At 45.1% G+C, this 19,062-nt stretch overlaps 1 protein-coding gene across 1 annotated transcript in view; it reads left to right on the plus strand.

Moving 5' to 3' along the window:
• LOC124622564 (myrosinase 1-like) overlaps positions 1–19,062 on the plus strand; it is a 118,665-nt gene that overhangs the window by 55,694 nt on the left and 43,909 nt on the right. Inside the window, exons 4-6 of the mRNA XM_047148307.1 lie at positions 3,386–3,508; positions 10,340–10,523; positions 12,680–12,774. Coding sequence (XP_047004263.1) covers positions 3,386–3,508; positions 10,340–10,523; positions 12,680–12,774 — 402 coding nt within the window. The remainder of the gene's footprint in view (positions 1–3,385; positions 3,509–10,339; positions 10,524–12,679; positions 12,775–19,062) is intronic.

The following is a 19,062-nucleotide window of genomic DNA, read 5'->3' on the forward strand; positions in this document are numbered from 1 at the left end:
GGCCGAGCAACTGGCTCGTCACAATACGCCAGTCACTACTCTTGATGAACTGTGGTATCGTGTTGAAGCTGCATGGGCAGCTGTACCGGTACACGCCATCCAAGCTCTGTTTGCATGTATGCTCAGGCGTATCAAGGCCGTTTTTACGGCCAGAGGTGGTTGTTCTGGGTACTGGTTTCTCAGAATCTACGCACCCACATTGCGTGAAAATGTAATCACATGACAGTACTAATATAATATATTTGTCCATCTGCATTTCTTCTTGGTGCAGCAATTTTAATGGCCATTAGTGTATATAGTTAACTCATGTAAGCCCTCTCTCAAACCTTCAAAGATCAGATGATGGCACCTTCAGAGTGCTGAAACCGGTCATCTAGTAAACGATATTGAAGCGATTGTGGCTTTTCAATTATTTTAAAGACAGAGTGGGCGTCCCACGACACACAATGTGTTCAACGCTATGATAAGATGTTTCCACTGGGCGTGAGATCTGAAAAACGTGCTGCCTAGAGAAACAGTCGAATGCCCTTTGTCAGGACAGCGCGTGCAACATACGGTCTTCGAGTAACTTGTCCAAAGAGAACGTTGCAGAGACCTCGAAGATACGGCCCAACCGCGGCATCAGCATGTCAGAAATTTGACGACGGCTGTCCAGGTTACTGCGAACCAGCTGTGAACGTCCTGTGTAACCAGTGCTACCCCGCACAGTATGACGACCACGAATACGCTGTGGGAACGCCGGCTCTCCTCGGAGCCTCCCCTCCACTATCAGTACGTCTGTCGTGATGCTGCTGTATGCAAAACCAGAACTGTTCTTGAAAATGGACACGGTGCCGCCACTCGTGCGCCTCCCTCTGCCTCCCTCTGCTGCCGCTTGGAGAGACACGCGCCCCACTGCGAACGAGCACCATCATTTTCTGGTTAGATGTACTTGATGTGGCCGCACGATGCCCCACAGTCGAGGGAACTGCGCGTCTTTCCTCTCGGGCGTTAGTCTCACGGGAACGTTGACATCGTACTTGTTGTTTGTTGTTGTGGTCTTCAGTCCTGAGACTGTTTTCATGCAGCTCTCCATGCTACTCTATCCTGTGCAAGCTTCTTCATCTGCCAGTACCTACTGCAGCCTACATCCTTCTGAAAAGTGTATTCATCTCTTGGTCTCCCTCTACGATTTTTACCCTCCATGCTGCCCTCCAGTACTAAATTGGTGATCCCTTGATGCCTTAGAACATGTCCTACCAACCGATCCCTTCTTCTAGTCAAGCTGTGCCACAAACTCCTCTTCTCCCCAATTCTATTCAGTACCTCCTCATTAGTTATGTGATCTACCCATCTAACCTTCAGCATTCTTCTGTAGCACCACATATCAAAAGTTCCTATTCTCTTCTTCTCTAAACTATTTATCGTCCATGTTTCACTTCCATACATGGCTACACTCCATACAAATACTTTCAGAAACGACTTCCTCACACTTAAAACAATACTCGGTGTTAACAAATTTCTCTTCTTCAGAAACGCTTTCCTTGCCATTGCCAGTCTACATTTTATATCCTCTATACTTCGACTATCATCAGTTATTTTGCTCCCCAAACAGCAAAACTCCTTTACTACTTACCTAATCTAATTCCCTCAGTATCACCCGACATAATTCGACTACATTCCATTATCCTCGTTTTGCTTTTGTTGATGTTCATCTTATATCCTCCTTTCAAGACACTATCCATTCCGTTCTACTGCTTTTCCAAGTCTTTTGATGTCTCTGGCAGAATTACAATCTCATCGGCGAACCTCTAAGTTTTTATTTCTTCTCCATGAATTTTAATACCTACTCCGAATTTTTCTTTTGTTTCCTTCACTGCTTGCTCAAGATACAGATCGAATAACATCGGGGAGAGGCTACAACCCTGTCTCACTCCCATCCCAACCACTGCTTCCCTTTCATGTCCCTCGACTCTTATAACTGCCATCTGGTTTATGTAAAAATTGTAAATAGCCTTTCGCTCCGTGTGTTTTACCCCTGCCACCTTCAGAATTTGAAAGAGAGTATTCCAGTCAACGTTGTCAAAGGCTTTCTCTAAGTCTACAAATGCTAGAAACGTAGGTTTGCCTTTCCTTAATCTAGCTTCTAAGATAAGTCGTAGGGTCAGTATTGCCTCACGTTTTCCAATATTTCTATGGAATCCAAACTGATCCTCCCCGAGGTCGGCTTCTACTAGTTTCTCCATTCGTCTGTGAAGAATTCGGGTTAGTGTTTTGCAGCCGTGGCTTTTTAAACTGATAGTTCGGTAATTTTCACATGTGTTAACACCTGCTTTCTTTGGGATTGAAATCATTCTATTCTTCTTGAAGTCTGAGGGTATTTCGCCTCTCTCATACATCTTGTTCACCAGATGGTAGAGTTTTGTCAGGACTGGCTCTCCCAAGGCTATCAGTAGTTCTAATGGAATGTTGTCTACTCCCGTGGCCTTGTTTCGACTCTGGTCTATCAAATCTCCCATTTCATCTTCATCTACATCCTCTTCCATTTCCATAATATTGTCCTCAAGTACATCGCCCTTGTAAAGACCCTCTATATACTCCTTCCATCTTTTCTGCTTTCCCTTCTTTGCTTAGAACTGGGTTTCCATCATACAAGTGGTTCTCTTTTCTCCAAAGGTATCCTTAATTTTCCTGTAGGCAGTATCTATCTTACCCCTAGTGAGATAAGCCTCTACATCCTTACGTTTGTTCTCTAGCTATCCCTGCTTAGAGTTCCGTTTTACGTTTAATCGACACATCGATTCCATATTCACGTGACGGCCGTGAGTTCCCGACCAACTCCAGCAGCTGTATCCCAGAAAGCTGGACTGCGGTGTCGCCAGGTCGCGAGCACGTCACAGACACATTCTCACATGTACTGAAAAAAGTTTCTGCTTCTTCTGTCTATACCAGTACTCCGAAAACCACCTCAGGGTGTGTAGCGGAGGGTGCGTCTCGTTCCACTAACTGATCCCCCCACTTGCCTCCTCCATTCGCGAGTGGCGCGTGTGAAGTCTTATCGTCGGTTTTACGCGAGGTATAGTGCGATCATCTTTAAAAAAAAGAAATGCTATTTATGAATACGAAACCCGTTGTATAAAATTTTTTATACATAGAGTATATACGGCATAACCCCTATTACTATCTACGTTCTAGATTTGCGCTAAAATGCTGATCATTTGCCTTTGTACACTTCAGGAGAATTTGATACTTATTGCATGCTGCCTCCATAGCGCTCCATAGCGCTTTCAGCTCTATATTTGTGTAATAGTTATGGCTCACCGTCTGCAAGACAAGACTTAGGAGCTACCACCTCGCCATTTGTTTGGTCCACCTTTCTCTTTAGCTGTGTGCTCCCTCGTCGCAGGTGACGCTGTACCACTGGGACCTCCCCCAGGAACTGCAGAAGCTGGGCGGCTGGCCCAACATCGTCATCGCCGACTACTTCGTCGAGTACGCGCGAATCGCCTTCGAGAACTTCGGAGACAGGGTGAGTGCTTCTCTCTCGGCTGAAACGCTTGACGCTGGAACTAACTGTGTCCCGAATGTACGTTAGGGACTTGTCAACGGTCCAAGTACTGCCTAGCATTGATAATCCACCTTATTGCACTACTTCCAGGAGAAGAAACACCAAGCAAAAACTCGAATCTCCATTATTGTAGCGAACAGATCAGACTAGGAAGTAGAAAACGGTCCTATTGTCAGTGAAACCATATACATTACCACTTACACCTCTCAGGAGATTCACAGTGTTTAAAATTAATGACCCTGTACTCATTGTATTTGACTATTATATACCGTGTAGAGGACAATGAAACAAACAAATAATCCTAATAAAAATAACTCCAGGAACAAATCGTTTTCCCGATAAGACGTCTTACGACCGTGTGCATAACACAGACCTCGAGGATCCAGACCGCACACACGCACCTAACGACGAACGCATCACGACAAGTGCTCCACATGGCCACCGTCAGTGTGAGAGCAGGCTCCCCATCGATGCTCGTACACGTTCAAAGATGTCAGCCGTCTTCCGAATGCATTTACAGTCATTCACAATGGGTTCCCGGAGTTGGTCGGAACTTATCAACAGGTCTGGGATAACCAAAAGCTTTTAAATATCTCCTCACACAACACAAAATCCAACCGGTTCAAGTAGGGGCACATGGGAGCCCGTAGCATTGGCCAGCAGCGACCGATTCTCTTGTTGTCGAACAATCGTGCTACGTATTGCGGGTGTTCATAATATCGTCTCGGGTAAAGCATGCTTCGTCTGTAATTGCTATGTGCACGAGGATCTGTGGATCATTTCCGTATTGTACAAGAACCCAGCGGGAGAAGGCATGGAAAGTCAGGGGCGTCCATGGCTTGCACACATTGTACGTGATAAGGGTACGTCTGAACCTCATTTAACAACTGCCAGACGTCTAATCGATCAAAGCGTTGCGTTCCGAACGTGTGTTCATCAGGATTATTTATTTCTTCCAGGGCCCTCTACTCGCCCCTTTCGTTTTTGCCTATAATAAACAGGCGTCATTCCACTGATATGTGAATTTGCCGAAAACGTCTGCATAAACTAACAAGCTACGCCAACTGCGCAATAAGTCAGGTATTGACAGAAGTGGTGGGACTGGAACATATTATGAAGCTGGATAGGGATTTAGCAAGATTCTAAGACACATGTGAAGCCGTTATTAACGAGTAACAGGTTGTAGCACGCAAATCAAGCTACACAATACGCTAAGACTTCGCCGAAGAGTCATGAAGGTTCTATACGTGGAAGAGATCTGGAGACATCGGAAGGTTTCAGATAGATTACATATTCATAAGACAAGGATTTCAGAATCAATTTTAAACTTCAGATCATTTACAGGAGTAGATACGGATATTGACCATGATTCATCGGTTATGAACTAGAAATTAAAACTGAAAAAAATGCAAAAAAAAAAAAAAAAAAAAAAAAAAATGAAATGAGGGTGACGGGACACGGACAAATTAAAAGGGCCGGATGCTTTTGAGAGTTTAAAATAGAGTTTTAGACAACTGTTGACTGAAACAGGGAAAAGGAATACAATAGAAGACGAACAGGTAACTTTAGTGTAGACGGTCAAATACGAGTGTTGGAACTTTAATAGTGGCAACTATTTATTTACAGCTCGTACAAAATAGATACGTGTTTCAAAGTTTTACTGACCTTCAAAGTAGTCACCAGCATTGTGTATAAACCGTTGCCAGCGATGTGGAAGTCGTAGAATACTCTTAGCAGTGCCAGTTGAGTTGACAGTTCGAGCGGCGCCGTCTATTGCCCGACGAATTAGTAGCAGTTCTGAAGCGAATGCCATGGAGTGTTTCCTTCAGTTTAGAAATCGAGTTGAACTTACGAGGGCTTACGTCAGGGGATTGCAGTAGGTGGTATAGCACTTAGCAGCCCCATTAGTCAAACAAATCAGTAATATCTTACACTGTACGTGATTGAGCATTGTCCTGCAAAATGATGGTCAGGTCCTGCAGAAAGCGTCATAACTTCTGTCTCTATGCTGTTCATTTTTTTGGAACACAACCTACGACCAGCTTAAAGACAGAAGTGATTACATTTTCTGCAGCACCTGACCATCATTTTTCAGGACATTGCTCTATCATGTACAGTGTAAGCTGTTACTGATTTGCATCTTCATATTTTGGCGGCGCAAATACTGATCCATAAAATTTCGGCCATGCAGCCGCATAAATTTTACTTCTTCTTTTAATATTTGGTGGCTGCAGGCCCGAAAATTTATCCGGCTGCATGCCCGAAATTTTATGGATTAGCATTTGCGCTGCGAAAATATGAAGATGCACATCAAGTACCGCTTCGGGGAGGAGATGGTTTTAAGTGTTCGCCGATTGGATAAGTTAAGACACACCTGAGAGCGAGGTTACTCAGCTCTTCTAAGTTTTTTATTAAGATTCCGTGACCATGGCATAGTTCCAAAGTTTACCAGGTTAGTGAATTTTATAAAGTCGACTGCCATGAATAAGATTTTAAGGAAAGCTGGTGCTGCTATTGTTAAGGAGAGAATCCGTTTTACCCGCCGAAATTGGACCTGGTATCGGAACAACTATATCGCCTACATCTAAAGATATCTGTGGAGTTACCCTACAATTCGTGGAACTCGATCGATGGTATAACGTGGGCAAGTCAGACTGGGTTCGTGAGATAACGACATCGAGACAGATGACAATCTTTAGACGGCTTGAGACGTCTTCGCAGCAAGAAACTGCTATTCGACGCTCCGTCATTAAAATGACGGATAAAGTTTTGGACGGCGCTACGTTGATGGTTTTAGCTACTTTACACCCACACCGAAGGTTTTACCAATACCAGCTTTCATCAGTGCCGTTGAAGGAGCTGTTCGTCCTCTTTCTACAGAATCAGCAGAAGAAATAAGACGCTAAACTTGTCGAGCAGTTATGGAGGCTCGCCCACAAAGGAGTAACGTATCTGTGGCCGAGAGGGCTGCACTACGTAAACTTTGCCAGGATACCGAGACGGTGGTTCTGCCAACTGAGAAGGGTAATGCCACTGTTTTAATGTCTCGTGACGATTATCATCATAAAATTGAACAGTTTACTAACAGCATATACCGGAAGATCAGTAAAGAGCCAACCAACCAGGTGGTTAGGACGACTGCTCCGCTTCTGAACGCCTATCTCCCCCCCCCCCCCCCCCCCCCTTTCCACCAGAGGTTGTGCGAAGATTGAAACGAAGTGGTGCGGTGCCTCCAACGCTTTATGGACTTCCAAAGATCCACAAGAATGGTGTTCCTCTGCGTCTGATAGTGAGTAACATCGGCTCTCCAACCTATGATTGTGCCAAACACTTAGCATTGTTATTAAGGCCTATGGTGGGAAAATACGCTCATCGTTCTAGGCGCTCAGTCCGGAGCCGCGCGACTGCTACGGTCGCAGGTTCGAATCCTGCCTCGGGCATGGATGTGTGTGATGTCCTTAGGTTAGTTAGGTTTAAGTAGTTCTAAGTTGAAGGGGACTTACGACCTCAGCAGTTGAGTCCCATAGTGCTCAGAGCCATTTGAACCATTTTGAACCAATACGCTCATCATATATGTAAATCTGTGGACTTCATTGGCAAACTGAAATCACTCAAATTGAGCAATTATGATATGTTAGTCATTTTCGATGTAGTATCGTTGTTCGCAAAGGTTCCCCTTTCGGAATCATTGTTTCTCATTGGAAAAAGTTTCGATAAAGAGATTTAAGCTATGTTTGAACATGTTTTGAGCTCGACATCTTTTTTATTCAATAACGAATTTTATGAACAGATTGACGGTGTCGCCATGGGTAGTCCTTTGTCGCCTATGGTGGCCAACTTTTTTATGGAGGACTTCCACGAGAGGGCGCTGGAATCTACAAGCTTGAAGCGCACAGTGTTTTGGAGGTATGTTGACGACACGTTTGTTGTGTGGCCCCATGGTAAAGACAAGTTAAAAGGATTTTTAGATCATCTGAACTCCATCCACAGATAAATTCAGTTCACGATGAAAATCCCAAAGATGGATGCCTTCCATTTTTGGATGTGCCGGTACGGCGTAAAGATGATGGCACCTTGGGACATCCGGTTTATCGAAAACCGACCCACTACGGATTTATATTTAGACGCAAATAGCTGCCACCATCCTCCACAGACGATGTGTACTCAGAACTCTAGTACACAGAGCACATGTCACTGCTGACGAGAGCAGTCTGGAGGACGAGCTTTTACACCTCAGAAGAGTTTTTGAAGCCAACGGGTCCTCACAACAGCAGATACATAAGGCGCTACAAATGAAACCAACTGTGGGTATAAGAAAATCAGAAGAAGACAAGGAAAGTTTTAAATCGATGGCTTTTCTGCCATACATGGAAAGCCTATCGTCAAAAATAGGAAGGCTCCTCAGTAAACATGAAGTGAAAGTGATTTTTCGCCCTCCACCAAAGACAGCTGCACCCCTGGGTTTCGTTACAGATGATTTGTTGTTTCGGAAGTCTGGGGTTTACAAGATCCCCTGTGAGTGCGACCGTTCATACATCGGACAGACGACACGTACTATCCAGGAGAGATGCACAAAACACCGCAGGTACATCCGGCTCTTACAGCCTAATAAATCTGCGGTGGTCGAGCACTGTATTGATACTGGGCACTCTATGGTGTACGATAACGTCGAAATTTTAGCCTCGACTTCATCCTTCTGGGACTCAGTAGTGAAGGAAGCAACTGAAATTCGCTTGGCGACGAATTTAATTAATAGAGACAGCGGCTTCAGCTTGGACAAATCTTGAAATACGGCAATGTCTGTAGCAAAATCACAAAGACGTCGCGGCGGTGCAACTCGCAGTGATACATCGATATCACCGTGTGGATCGACTGCGCAGCCATAGATCTGTTTCCATTAATATGCCATACGTCTTTGCCGCTGATTAACGTCTCTGGCGCCATGTGTCTCTGTGGTCGCATGCGCAGTGGTGCGGCCACGGCTGTAAAAGGACGGAGCAAGTGCTGGAGCGTCAGCCACCGCGGCTCACTCTGACGATCGCTGGACGGTATTCAGCCGGAATATTAGAAGAAGAAGTAAACTTTATGCGGGTGCACGCTTGAACTTTTATGAATCTCTTACTAATTTGTTTGACTAATGGGGCTGCTAAGTGCTATACCACCTACTGCAGTCCCCTGACTTAAGTCCCCGTAAGTTCAACTCGATTTCTAATCTGAAGGAAACACTTCACGGCATTCGCTTCAAAACTGCTACAAATTCGTCGCGCAATAGACCGCGCCGCTCGAACTGTCAACACAACTGGCACTGCTAAGAGTATCCTACGACTTCCACATCGCTGGCAACGGGTTGTACAAAATTCTGGCGACTACTTTTAAGGTCAGTAAAACTTTGAAACACGTATCCATTTTGTACGAGTTGTAAATAAATAGTTGCCACTATTAAAGTTCTAACTCTCGTTTGTAAAAAGACAAGGCCTTGTAGAAGTCCTTGTACAACACGGGAGGTACTGAATTTAAACGAAGAAAGGACATAGTATAAAAATTTATCAAATGAAGCAGGTAAAATCTGTACAGATGTATAAAAGATGAGATTGACAGGACATGTAACACGGCTAAACGGAAATAGAGGACAAGACTGTAGAAGCTTTCATGACTAGGGAAAGGTTGGTGCATGAAAAAACAAGAGAACCTATGAAGAACAGAGAACACTGTACGAATATCAAGAACTCAAATATCAAGTCAGTATGAATCGAAAAAAGGAAAGCTGATATGTCGAAGGTATAGGTCTATAAAAAAGAATTGAAACTGAAGGCAGTAGTATAGGAAGGAAAGAGAGATCAGATGAAAATGAGTCTGGGGGACATGATATTGCCAGAATGATTTGACAGACTGCTGAAAGCCCTAAGTCGGAGCAAGGTCCCTGTAGAAGACGAAATTCCGTTACAATTACTGAGATTTTTGCTAGACCAGTCCTGACGAAACTATTCCACTGGGCATGGAAGACATACCATAGAAGCGAAATACTCTTTGACTTGAAGAGAAATGAAGTAATTTCAATCCCAATGACGGAAGTTGCTGACGGGTTTATTTCCGATCTATCAGTTTAAATATCACGGTCGAGTACAGAGCTATAAAACCATAACGCTGGAGAAAGGAATTGGGTGTTCCATGGTCCCAGTTCGTGACCTGCCACTGGTGATTTATCAGCGTTGCCCAGGTGACAATTGGTCTTGCGTTCTTTAAGCCAAGTGCTGGCGCTTGTTTCTGTAGTTCCTATGCGCTAGGACCAAGGATAGTTTTACCAAGGTCCAGTCATAACTGTGCTAAGATGTACAGAGAAGCCATAGAAATCCAGAAGCACAAAACCAACTTTTACAGAAAAGAAAATAGACTGAAATTAGTCATGTTGTGGGTCTTAGCGGTACATAAAGCGAATATCACCTTCTCATCCCCGCTACTGGCTCCATACTATACGTCGTTGTGGTCCCGCGATCGTAGGCTGCGTTCTGACGTCACGAACTCAGTGTTGCGTAGATACGTATAAACGGATCGGACTGCTGCGCTTGTTTTATTTGAAACTACTTTCTGAGTCTTTACAGCCTCTGATGATGTGCCCAACATTAGGAGGGGAAACATTAGCCGCAGGAACGTGACTTTTGACCGTGGTCTAATGTCCATATAAAAAATTTCATCAAGGATCCTTTTTTTATTTTAGTTGGTACCTCCGTTCTTCTTGGCCCTTGTTGCTGCAGGAGTGATCAATAGCTTTCTGTGAACGGCCGGTGTCCGCAGGTGAAGCTGTGGCTGACGCTCAACGAGCCGGACATCTTCTCCCTCGGCTACTCGACCGCCGCGGCGTTCGCGCCCGGCGCCAACTCATCCGGCATCGCCGACTACCTCATGGCCAGGACCATCCTGCTGGCGCACGCGCGCGTCTACAGACTCTACGACGAGCAGTTCCGTGAGGCTCAGCAAGGTAGGCGGCCATCGCGCACGTATCTTGTAACCGACAGCAGATGAAGGGGAGAGGAACGCGGTTCTCTGCAACAACCTGTCTTCACACTTCTTAAAATATGCCGGGCTATTACGTGGTGGTCAAATGAATTTCTTGGAGGAACCCGACGCTCTTTCTCCATCAGCTGAGACCAGTTTCAAGGTTGCTTGTGGCTTCCACGAATGTCCTATCCTCACTTCCAGCCCCCAGCGCAACACACTTTTCATTTCCTGTAAACACTCGATAATTGCTATTCATTCAATAGCTTTATGATCTGCGGATCCAGCAGGCATAGGAACTTGTACCAGTGAGTGGTACGCGGCTTCGAATCTGTCTTATGCATGATGATCCGTTCACCTAGCTGTTCATAGACGTTTACCAATATTCATATTTTATCGTTCATTAGGCGACCAACTCCAGCCTCTACTTGATTTTGTGTAGAAAGGCATATAACCTCTGTCCAAAAATCCTATACTTCCTGTAATAACACTTCACTAATTCTCGCTATATCTACCTTCAAACCATGTTTAACGTGTCTAACCTACCTACTCAATTAAAACTTAATGTCCGAAGCACTGACCGGAAACGTCAGTTTTTTTTTCTGATGACAGCATCCTCCTGAGTAGTCATTCCAAGGTGATCCAGATGGGGAATATTTTACCTCCAGAATAATTTACCCAAGGAGATGGCATTATTATATTACACTACAGAGCTGCAGGGCGTCGAGAAATATAACGGTTGTAGTTTCCCTTGGCCTCAACCAAGCAGTAGCAACGCCATATTGGCTAACGTTAAAAGGCCAAATGAGCCAACCCTGCAACGATTGAAAAATAAATATGAAAACTACTTTGTTTCGTTATATCCACCTTCAATAGACACACAATTTTTATAACGTTTAATTGGTATGCCTCCGAAAAGTACTTCTTGTCTTCCCCTGTACAGTTCTCTCTAGTATAGATTTCTGCGTCGGACGAGTCTGTATTTCAGTTTTTCAGCACGAAAAGCAATCGTACCCAGGTACGGACTGTACGTATGAAGAGATTATGCAAGCTGCATTACTCAGGAGGAGCATCTGCACAGACGACATAACAGCATGTGGGCCGCTGTTCTGCCACACGTGAGAGATATTTCGAAAATCTGTTCCTGCGCCTTTGTTTTAGGGTTCAAATGGTTCAAATGGCTCTGAGCACTATGGGACTCAACTGCTGTGGTCATAAGTCCCCTAGAACTTAGAACTACTTAAACCTAACTAACCTAAGGACAGCACACAACACCCAGCCATCACGAGGCAGAGAAAATCTCTGACCCCGCCGGGAATCGAACCCGGGAACCCGGGCGTGGGAAGCGAGAACGCTACCGCACGACCACGAGATGCGGGCTTTGTTTTAGGGCATCACAAGACTATCTAATGTAGCTCATACTGATGAACTTCGTTTCACACTTTTATACTTCATTAACTACACAAGATGAGTGGGAAATGTAACATTTGACTGCACTGCCAACAAGTATATAAACGTTCCATGTGTCTCTTTCTACGTTCAAGAATAAGAAACCGACGTCAGATCCGATGATAAATGTCCTATGCAACTGAGTTCATAGCAGCTGTGGTACGATTTTTTTAGTTTATCCAAAGATGATGGTAGCGGTGGCACATAATCAGTTTCCCTTACGGATTTGCGGAAAGATCAGTGGCAAATCGCGATGTCAGCAGACGCTGACGTCAGAGTGGGGAGTCTAGCGTTATTGTTAATTAATTTTCTGGCAAACTCGATTTCTGGGAGTGCAATGAGAGCCCGGGGCCCAGACTCGATGCGGTGAGTTCTTGGGGGCGCTCTGCATCAGGGTCGGCCAAGGCGTGCGAGACTTCACGCGGTCACTTCGTCAGCACAGTCGATGATGCCGACGGGATCTGTCAGGGCAGTTTTCTGCCCTCTCCGCACCACCAGCTGACCAAAAACTTGCCGTTTACTTTGTCATGAAATACGCTTGGGAAAACTGATGAACAAAAATATGTTTGTTAGATGCAGTTGCCAAGTTTGTAGCACGTGCAACAAAGGCTGATACAAAGATTGTTCCGCGAAGCAGTGTGTGTACAGGCGCCTGAGAGAGGCTCAGTGTGTGAACTTGGTGTGTTTCAGGAAGGGTGGGTATCACTCTGGAATGCAACTGGTACGAGCCTCTGACCAACAGCACGGAGGACGCCGACGCTTCTGAACGTCAGCTCCAGTTCCAGGTAAGTCGCGTCCACCTGACGTCATTAATGACTCAACAACACACAGTTGTTTTCATGTTTTGTTACTTCTGTTTACTGCGCATTTCTTACGTCACAAATGCAGCCTCTCGCTATGATGTGGACCGAAACAGTTTTACAATTTAGGCTACAGGCTCTCAGTCAAGATGCTGACCATTGACAGTACCCATTTGTCAGGCAGATATGATTTCAGTTTGTGTTTCCTGTTAATTGGTCATCTACTACATTCCTTACATTAAAGATTATTAGGGCTGAATATACCACTAATTTATGTGCCACACTAAGGCTGAGTGATGGAGAGAGTAAATCATTTTTCCTTCTAGTAGCATATATAAAGATCTGACTGTTGTTTTGAAATTGTGATTAATTGTTGGCAACACATTTTGTAAGGTAGAAAATGTACTGTGAGGCTGTTGTCACTACATCCAACTGTTTGAAAGACCTGACAACAAGACGTTCCAGAATGCGTGCAACATACTAACCTTACCACAAATTTATGTGCAAAAAAATTTTTTCTTCAATCACAAGTTATCCGGATAACACATTAGAGAACGAAATTCGAAAAAGTGAGTCACTCTTCCTCTCCAAAATCTGGTATTACCGCCAACGCAAAAGTTGCTGGGCTTAGACATTTGAGAAGATCTGTAACATGACTCCTGACAATTTAGAATATTCTGCTTCATTTATTGATTAACTTTCAGGCGTTACTGCGAGTGGTGTGGCCAGGCCCTGTGCAGCCCTGAACTGCCTGTCTTGTGTCTTGCCGAAGTCCAGTGACAGTCCATTTGCGGAGAGTCATTCACTAATTTTCAGTGAAATATTATTTACATTCTCGACTATTAAATTTACTCCAATATGCTTGATTATATAATTCTTCCGCCGTTAGCAAAGAGAAGTGTTTCTGCTTCTTGGATATATGATGGCAGATGAACAAGAAGAAGCGCGAACACAAACTCGACCCAGTGGTGCACCTGTAGTGGTTATTCCCGATCCTGAAGACGATCTTTCATTGTGTACTCCCCTTGGGTTTCTTAATTCAACACTATGTATCCTTTCAGTCAGGATGAAAACTAATTCCCAGAAGATCTCCGATGCCACGATGTTTCAGCTTCCTTATTAGAATACAATGAACTGCACATTCAAACCCTAGTAGGGAGTTTAAGTAAAAACCATTGAATATATATTCCATACAAGCGCTACATTTGTACAGGCACCGAAAGACGACATTAGAGTCAACGGTTTAAAGCGTCGTCCAATGAAGGCAGTAGGAAGCAACTACGGACCTTGAAAATGCTGAGCACTTAGCAACTGAGTTTTTCTTGGTGGACGAGGGTCTGCCATTTCGAGTATCGTGTTGGCTTGGTAAAATTTGTAAGGCGGCCACGACAGTCATAATTCGAAGAGTTAGCTGCATTTCAGCGATGTTTTGTTTTTGACCAGTGGGAGACTGGAAGGCCCCCCAGAAAGACTGTCCAACACGTTTGGCGGTAGGTTTCAGACGAGCACTTCGCCGGTCCCGGTGTTGAGCAGACGCTCACCATCTTGGCGGCAGACTGCAGGGTCGTGCAGGCGCACGCCTGGACCGCAGGCATCGCCGACCGCGTGAGCACCGCAGCGCGGGTTAGGAACTGAGCATGTCGAGACTGCGTTTCGTGTGGTATGCCTTCCCCGCAACCCACCCCTTTTCCAGTTGCGACAACAGACGGAAATAGCGTGCAAGACTGTCTCCAAATATTTCATGTTTACCCCCCCCCCCCCCCCCCCCCCCCCCACAGCAACGGCCTTGTCGCAGTGGATACACCGGTTCCCGTGAGATCCCCGAAGTTAAGCGCTGTTGGGCGTGGCCGGCAATAGGATGGGTGACCATCCAGCCGCCATGCGCTGTTGCCATTTTTCGGGGTGCACTCCGCCTCATGATGCCTACTGACGAGTTACTCGACCGAATAGTAGCGGTTTCCGTCAAGAATACCATCATAACGACCGGGAGAGCGGTGTGCTGACCCTAGCCCCTACTATCCACATCCTCCTCTGAAGAAGACCGAACTGCAGTTCCTTCTCTAAATCCTCGCACAAACGAAAAAATGGCTGACATCGAAATGAGTGTCCAAGGAATAGAAAAGCAACTGGAATCACTCAACAGAGGAAAGTCCACTGGACCTGATGGGATACCAATTCGATTCTACACAGAGTACGCGAAAGAACTTGCCCCCCTTCTAATAGCCGTGTACCGCAAGTCTCTAGAGGAACGGAAGGTTCCAAATGATTGGAAAAGAGCACAGGTAGTCCCAGTCTTCAAGAAGGGTCGTCGAGCAGATGCGCAAAACTGTAGACGTATATCTCTGACGTCGATCTGTTGTAGAATCTTAGAACATGTTTTTTGCTCGAGTACATGTCGTTTTTAGAAACCCAGAATCTACTCTGTAGGAATCAACATGGATTCCGGAAACAGCGATCGTGTGAGACCCAACTCGCTTTATTTGTTCATGAGACCCAGAAAATATTAGATACAGGCTCCCAGGTAGATGCTATCTTTCTTGATTTCCGGAAGGCGTTCGATACAGTTCCGCACTGCCGCCTGATAAACAAAGTAAGAGCCTACGGAATATCAGACCAGCTGTGTGGCTGGATTGAAGAGTTTTTAGCAAACAGAACACAGCATGTTGTTATCAATGGAGAGACGTCTACAGACGTTAAAGTAACCTCTGGTGTGCCACAGGGGAGTGTTATGGGACCATTGCTTTTCACAATATATATAAATGACCTAGTAGATAGCGTCGGAAGTTCCATGCGGCTTTTCGCGGATGATGCTGTAGTATACAGAGAATTTGCAGCATTAGAAAATTGTAGCGAAATGCAGAAAGATCTGCAGCGGATAGGCACTTGGTGCAGGGAGTGGCAACTGTCCCTTAACATAGACAAATGTAATGTATTGCGAATACGTAGATAGAAGGATCCCTTATTGTATGATTATATGATAGCGGAACAAACACTGGTAGCAGTTACTTCTGTAAAATATCTGGGAGTGTGCGTGCGGAACGATTTGAAGTGGAATGATCATATAAAATTAATTGTTGGTAAGGCGGGTACCAGGTTGAGATTCATTGGGAGAGTGCTTAGAAAATGTAGTCCATCAACAAAGGAGGTGGCTTACAAAACACTCGTTCGACCTCTACTTGAGTATTGCTCATCAGTGTGGGATCCGTACCAGATCGGGTTGACGGAGGAGATAGAGAAGATCCAAAGAAGAGCGGCGCGTTTCGTCACAGGGTTATTTGGTAACCGTGATAGTGTTACGGAGATGTTTAATAAACTCAAGTGGCAGACTCTGCAAGAGAGGCGCTCTGCATCGCGGTGTAGCTTGCTCGCCAGGTTTCCAGAGGGTGCGTTTCTGGATGAGGTATCAAATATATTGCTTCCCCCTACTTATACCTCCCGAGGAGATCACGAATGTAAAATTAGAGAGATTAGAGCGCGCACGGAGGCTTTCAGACAGTCGTTCTTCCCGCGAACCATACGCGAATGGAACAGGAAAGGGAGGTAATGACAGTGGCACGTAAAGTGCCCTCCGCCACACACCGTTGGGTGGCTTACGGAGTATAAATGTAGATGTAGATGTAGATGTAGGATGACACGGCGGTCGGATGGCCCCGGTAGGCCACTAGTGGCCTGAAGATGGAGTGCACCCCCCACCCCTCTAACCCCTCACCAAACAATCTCCGCAGTTGACAGAATTCAAGCTACTCCAATGTACTCCGTGACGTAGTATCCAGGGACTATTGTAAGACGGTAGAATTAACCATCACTCGTAAGTTTCGCTACCGTAAAGTCCCTGAAATAAAGCTAGACCATTGCTGTGTTTGTAACGGAGCAATAAATAAAGTAGTACTGTCATAAACAGTTATCACTGAACTCAGTATATCGAGTTGAAGTGCCAAGGTATCGATCCCCGCTAAAAACGAAATCAAAAGCTAGCATGGGCGCTGTGCCTTCGAAAGTTTATTCAGAGTCCCAGCAACGCTGGCTGCAGTTCTGCACCACAAGCTAAGTCTAGGAAAGGTAATTACCGTATCACTGAAAGACACTGCCCCCTCCCCCCCCCCCCTTTCCCCACTGCGTTCGCAATACTGGGCAAAATCAGCTTCACATATTCCTGCAAGAGGTAATATTGATTGGCCAAAACGAGAAGAAAAGTTCCTGTAGTTTCAAAACGAAAAGCTTTTGAGATATGGGTCTGACTACCATCTCTCTGTTAGGTATAAGTAGACACTATAGGCTGAACCGTATGTGGTTACCATGCATCCTCACACACCCTTAAGCCCTTCTCGCAGCGAATCCAGCACCGTTCCCCATATACCTGTTTCCATCCGCGTTGCGTAATGATGTGTTGGTAAATGTGCCAACACCTTGTAGATAGAGGAGGCCGAAATCTAACGCAGACGGGCGTAAATTCTGGAACAGGATAAGTAGTGAATTCTAATAAGAAAAGTATGCAGCCCCTCAAATACTTAACATTATTCCATGTTGTGGTGCATCGCTGTTGATAATACAAATAAGACTCTTCAGATACGGCTAATGGCGCCTTGCTAGGTCGTAGTCATGGTCTTAGCTGAAGGCTATTCCAACTGTCTCTCGGCAAATGAGAGAAAGGCTTCGTCAGTGTAGTCGCTAGCAAAGTCGTCGTACAACTGGGGTCGAGTGCTATATCGTATCTCGAGACCTGCCTTGTGGTGGCGCTCGGTCTGCGATCACACAGTGGCGACACGCTGGTCCGACATGTACTAAATGGACCGCGGCCGATTTAAGCTACCACCTAGCAAGTGTGGTGTCTGGCGGTGACACCACACGTAACATGCAATGAGCCCACGTTCTTGTAAACTCTGCACATTGCCGATGGATTGAGCATACATAAAAAGGCCTTTAAATGTCCTGGCACCCAGAAATCTAACGGATCCAGGTTCAGTGGACGGGGAGGTCATGCTACAAGACCTCTTTGACCAATCCATAGTCACGATATGTTGCAGTGAGATACTATTGCTCGACCGGCAGAACATGTGCGATGCCCAATCGTTCCCATACTACAGTTTATTTCCTTCTGCAAGGAGCGGTGGTAATTAATCTGCTTGATAATGTGAATGGCCTATGAGTCTACCTCCGATAATCCCTCTCCGTACATAGATACCGAAGCAATCCTGGTGCCTCACCTCCGCAACTGCTCGAGGATTTTCATCTGCCCACAAGTGGCAAATGTGCTATTTACATGCACAATGAACTCCAGCAATAGGATGAGCTGTTCCAATGAGCACTAGACATTACTAAAACATCCTGTATCTCAGTAAGTATTGGTTTCCAGATATGTATTGGTTTCCAGATAGGAACTTTTCTTCTACACCCACGTAAGAATATGTCCAAAATTTTAACTTCTCTGGCAGCTGGTGGTATGGACAGTGGCTCAGACTCGTTACAGCTCACAAGCGAAGAGCACCGCCAGAGATGCGGGAGATGTTTTATTTGGACTCAGCCGCTCTCAGCAAACAGATAAGCAACCAGCTGCGACTCGCTCGTATGTAGTACTTCATGTCAGTAACAACCTACCACGCCTATCTGCTTTATCTATGCCAACCTTGCTGTGGACTTTGACTTTCTCCATATCATTATTTGCATTTCTCCCATGTACCGCACATGACGAACTTGGTTTTATTTACGGATTACAAACTCGTATCAGGCACAGATGCAGCTGCCTTAAGTTTAAAAATAAAAATAGCACTGCAATCTTAAATACATTACAAACATCTTATGAAATAAACATGTAGTTGCATGTTTCTCATGGTCGATTTCTGACTTCACAAAATATTAAAAGTTCGTGTTTATTATTATGATTACTGATCAAAAATGATTTCTCATCTTTACTAAATCCAAGACTGGGTTGGCAGCAGAGAGCCAGAACGCGGAGAAACCTTGTTGGATCTCGGTTTGTTGCTCATACCGCCATGATGAACGTGGGCAGACTAAGTACAAGCATCATTTAAATGTAATGATAGTGTTCTGAGGTGTATCAGTTCCTGGGAGAGACTCTCTGCATCTTAGATTTTGCGTGATAATTTTGAGCAACCCATTCTTCTGCAAAGGGTGATGGCAGCTGTCTGTGACGCGCCTGGTATTGTACCCCCTGGGCTCTATGAACTGGCAGTACACCCATGAGCTGTTTGATCAACTACCACGTCACGACATACTGAAGAACCACAATATTGGTCTTATTTTAGTGAATTTAGA

This window comes from Schistocerca americana, chromosome 7, assembly GCF_021461395.2.
Source record: "Schistocerca americana isolate TAMUIC-IGC-003095 chromosome 7, iqSchAmer2.1, whole genome shotgun sequence".
Classification (NCBI taxonomy): Eukaryota; Metazoa; Arthropoda; class Insecta; order Orthoptera; family Acrididae; genus Schistocerca; species Schistocerca americana.